At 42.5% G+C, this 4,437-nt stretch overlaps 1 protein-coding gene across 1 annotated transcript; it reads left to right on the forward strand.

Moving 5' to 3' along the window:
- Window positions 1–3,270: 3,270 nt before the first annotated feature.
- Window positions 3,271–3,957, forward strand: LOC116092907 (60S ribosomal protein L15-like). The gene is given in 2 exon segments (XM_031373901.1): window positions 3,271–3,755; window positions 3,758–3,957. Coding segments are annotated over 2 exon segments (594 nt in total). The 5' UTR covers window positions 3,271–3,301; the 3' UTR covers window positions 3,898–3,957.
- Window positions 3,958–4,437: the final 480 nt, after the last annotated feature.

A 4,437-nucleotide genomic window follows, 5' to 3' on the forward strand; every position in this document is an offset into this window, starting at 1 on the left:
CCCCAGTGTAGGGGAATGCCAGGGCCAATAAGTGGGAGAGGGTGGGGTGGCAGGCATGGGGAGGGGGTGGCAACAGTAGTTTGGTTTTGTTGTTTTTGTTTGTTTCTTTGTTTGTTTTTTGGAGGGGAAACTGGGAAAGAAATTTACATGAAAATAAAGAAAATATCTAATAAAAAATTTTAGATAGACAAAAAAAGAAATTAGGAGGAAAGCATAAACTGTCAATTTATTTTTCATCTTCCTCTCTTATTTAGATGTATTTAGCTAATTAATTAATGATATTTCCTTTATGACACAGATGGGAATCTTAGTAGAACGTTGACTATAAGAGAAAGAGTACACCTCACTGCCTTATATAGTCTCTCACCATTAAGCATCTTGTTAGCTATGGGTTTCTACTACGGAAGCCTTTATCACAGTGAGTAAGTTAGATCTCTTCTATTTTTGGCCAAGAGCTATGGCACAGTTAAGCAGAAGCTAAAAGAAGCAGGAAATCAGTTTTGCTTCCAGTCTTAGAGGAGACACAGGTCTATGGATGCTGTGTCTTTGGCTCTTAGAATGGAGATGGGTAATCTGTTTGTGGAAACCAGTAGGTATTTGTTTTACTTTATTTACCCAATTATTGTCAAGTAAATCCCAGCTTCCCAACTCAAATGATATTCTCCCCAACCTACTCTTTCTCCCTTTCCCTCCCTCCCTCTTTCCTTCCCTCCATGTGTTGTGTTGTTTGTTTAAGTTAAAGTTTTGCTATGTACCAAGACTGACCTCACATTCTCTACAAGCATCCTGTCTCAGCCTCCCATGTATTACAGCTACAGGTATGACCACAGCACTCCACTTTTTTTAAGCTTTTCTTCTCCCACTCATGCCCTATAACTTACAAGTAGGGGTTATTTCTAGAGACCTCCTTAAATCCTAAGTCCACCTAGCCAGAAGAGTCCAACACAGGGCTTGGAGCCTTGCTCTTCACAGCAGCAGGCATACAATGTCAGATTGTTGTTCAGCCATGTCTGATAAGGCCTTCCTTTCAAATTAATTACTTATCAAGTGCAATTTGTCTTGTGTAGACATGGGAGGAGGGGTGTCATGCTGTGGCAGCAGTGCGCTCATGGAGGTCAGAGGTTCTGCCTAGGAAAAGGATTTCTTACCCGCACAATTAACCTGAACTGGTGTTTTCAATCATCCCTGTGCTTGAGCCCCAGACATTTTTATACCTCATGGCAAGGCTCCACAGTAAGATCAGGATGGAGAGTAAGGAAGGATGCATTCTGGGGTAGGTGTGTGTCAAGAAGGCCTGAAGGCTGTTCGGGTAAGAGGATCCTTTCCTGGCCCCTTTGTAAAGTCCTTGCACTTTACACCACAAAAGTAAAATTAACTCTGAAAATACACCTATGTAAAACACAAAACCAAAGATGAATCCATTTTTAAAAGATATCTCAACTCCTGCCAAGAAGCAGGTAGGCTGACTCCAAATATTCAACTCTCCTGCTCCTCCCAGCTCTCTAGCAAATGACCTGCCAAGGTCTCCCTTTTCTCTCTGACCTCACAACCAAGGAATTAAAAAAACAAACAAACAAACAAAGAACAAAAAACTTCTCTAATCTTCCTTCTCCCAACTCATCCCAGGATCCCAGGCTCCAATACCAGCAGGAATTCCTTTGGAACACATCAGCTGAGCAGGCCGCAGTAACAGATAAGCTAACCTTCATCATTCCCTGCCCACTTCTCTCTGAATCTTATCTCCCCAGGGACCCAGTCTCATCACTAGCTCTGCAACATCCCTAGCTGCTGCACCCTTCCTAGCCCCTCTGCCAATATCTCCTGTGGATCTCGAATACCTCTCCCTCACAATCTCCATCCACCTACTCATTGCTTTATCCCAGCCCACAACTCCAGGAGACACTCCCTGCTCATCCAAAGGCCATTCCTGCTAAAGAAGCAGGTAGGTTGACTGTAGATCTTCACCTTTGCTCCTACAGACCTAATTCTTTAGGTTTGTTCCAAGATCTATAACAGACCTTCTGGGGTAACTTCTCGTCACTCTCTGTCCCAATTCCAAGGAGACAAAGTAAGTAGATTCTGGTTAAACATTCTGCTTTCTTCCCTCATGTGAGTCCCCTCAGACCCATAGCCCATGTCCATTCCCAGAACAGAATATGCTATTCTCCCAATGGCTAGAAGCACATTTTACCTGGAAGGGCAAGAGACCATACCTATAAGGTCCACAGAAGAATTTCCTAGCAGGCAACGCATACCCATTATACTCTTCTAGAAACCAGAGAGGAAACAGACAAGGAACAAAGCACTCATCCAACAAAGACAAGACCAAATTATCACCTAGGACTATAATGTTCCTAATCCCAGATGTCTAGACACAAGTACAAAGACACAATCGATAGCAGCCAGGACAGCATGCCTTCTCTGCTAGAGCCCAGAGAACACGAGTAGGACCTGAATAGGCCAACATAGCTGAAGCCCAGGAAAAAGGACCTTAAAACAGGCCTATGAGCATGATAGAAGCCCTGAAGAGGAAACGAGTGAGTCCCATAAAGAAACTGTTGAAAAAACAAACGGGAAGGAAATTTTAAAAACCTGCTAAAGAAATCTGGGAAAACACAAAGAATAGATGAAACAAATAAAATAGTTAAAGACCTGAAAATGGAAATAGAATCTATAAAGAAACCATAAGCTGAGGGAATCTGGAAATGAACATTTTCACAATTCATACAGGAACTACAGAGATAAGGTTTATCAACAAAATACCAGATGGAAGAGAGAATCTTAGGCATTGAAGACACAATAGAAAACATGGGTATGTCAACCAAAGAAAATGTTAAAATAAAAACTCCTGGTACAAAAACATCCAGAAAATCTGGGCCACTATCAAAAGATCAAATGTAAGAAATAGCATTAGAGGAAGGATTAGAAACATGGGCCAAAGGCACAGAAAATATTTTCAACAAAATTATAGACAAAAAGTTCCCTAACTTCCTCCAGTGATGTCGACAAAGGAACAAAAAGCATACAGAATGTCAAATAGACTAGGCCAGAAAAGAAAGTTGTCTCATAATAATCAAAACACTGGGCTGGAGAGATGGCTTAGCGGTTAAGAGCACCGACTGTTCTTCTGAAGGTCCTGAGTTCAAATCCCATCAACCATATGGTGGCTCACAAACATCTATAACAAGATCTGACACCCTCTTCTTGTGTCTGAACAGTGTACCTATGTATAATAAATAAATAAATCTTTAAAAAAAATAATCAAGCCTTTCCTCTGGCTGCAGCCATCAGGTGAGCCAAGATGGGTGCATACAAATACATCCAGGAGCTATGGAGGAAAAAGCAGTCCGACGTGATGCGTTTTCTTCTGAGGGTCCACTGCTGGCAATACCGCCAGCTCTCTGCACTGCACAGGGCTCCACGCCCCACCCGGCCTGATAAAGCGAGAAGACTGGGGTACAAGGCTAAGCAAGGCTATGTCATTTATAGGATTCGTGTCTGCCGTGGTGGTCGCAAACGCCCCGTTCCTAAGGGTGCAACTTATGGCAAGCCTGTCCACCATGGTGTTAACCAGCTGAAATTTGCCCGAAGCCTTCAGTCTGTTGCTGAGGAGAGAGCTAGGAGCCATTGTGGGGCTTTGAGAGTCCTGAATTCCTACTGGTTTGGTGAAGATTCCACATATAAATTTTTTGAGGTTATCCTCATTGATCCATTCCATAAAGCTATCAGAAGAAATCCTGACACCCAGTGGATTACCAACCAGTCCACAAGCACAGAGAGATGCGTGGGCTGACATCTGCTGGCCGAAAGAGCCGGGGCCTTGGAAAGGGCCACAAGTTCCCCCACACTATTGGTGGTTCTCGCCGTGCAGCCTGGAGAAGGCGCAATACTCTCTAGCTCCACCGTTACTGCTAATACACATGATATTTGTAAAATTCATATCCAATAAACAATTTAGGACAGTCAAAAAAAATCATCAAAACGCTAAGTGCACAGAGCAAAGAAAGAATAATAAAAGCTATAAGGGGAAAAGACCAACTAACATATAAAGGCAGATCCATTAGAATTAAACCTGATTTCTCAGTGGAGACACTAAAAGCCAGAAGAGCCTAGACAGATGTGGTGTAGACTCTAAGAGAAAACAAATGCCACCCCAGACTACTATACCCTGCAAAACACTCAGTCGCCATAGATGGAGAAAATAAAACACTCCATAATAGAACCAAATTTAAGCAATATCTATAAATCCTTATAGAAGGGGCTCTAAGGAAACAAAACAAACAAAACAAAACAAAAAACAAGAGCAAGAGCAGCAGAAGCAACAACAATGACTCTGTTTCTCCAAACTGTAAACTAGCACACTAGCAGAAATAACCATGACCTCATATCAAAAAGAGTTGCCTCCATCCGAATGGTAGGCATGCCAGGAAATAGCAC

This window comes from Mastomys coucha, unplaced genomic scaffold, assembly GCF_008632895.1.
Source record: "Mastomys coucha isolate ucsf_1 unplaced genomic scaffold, UCSF_Mcou_1 pScaffold16, whole genome shotgun sequence".
NCBI lineage: Eukaryota > Metazoa > Chordata > Mammalia > Rodentia > Muridae > Mastomys > Mastomys coucha.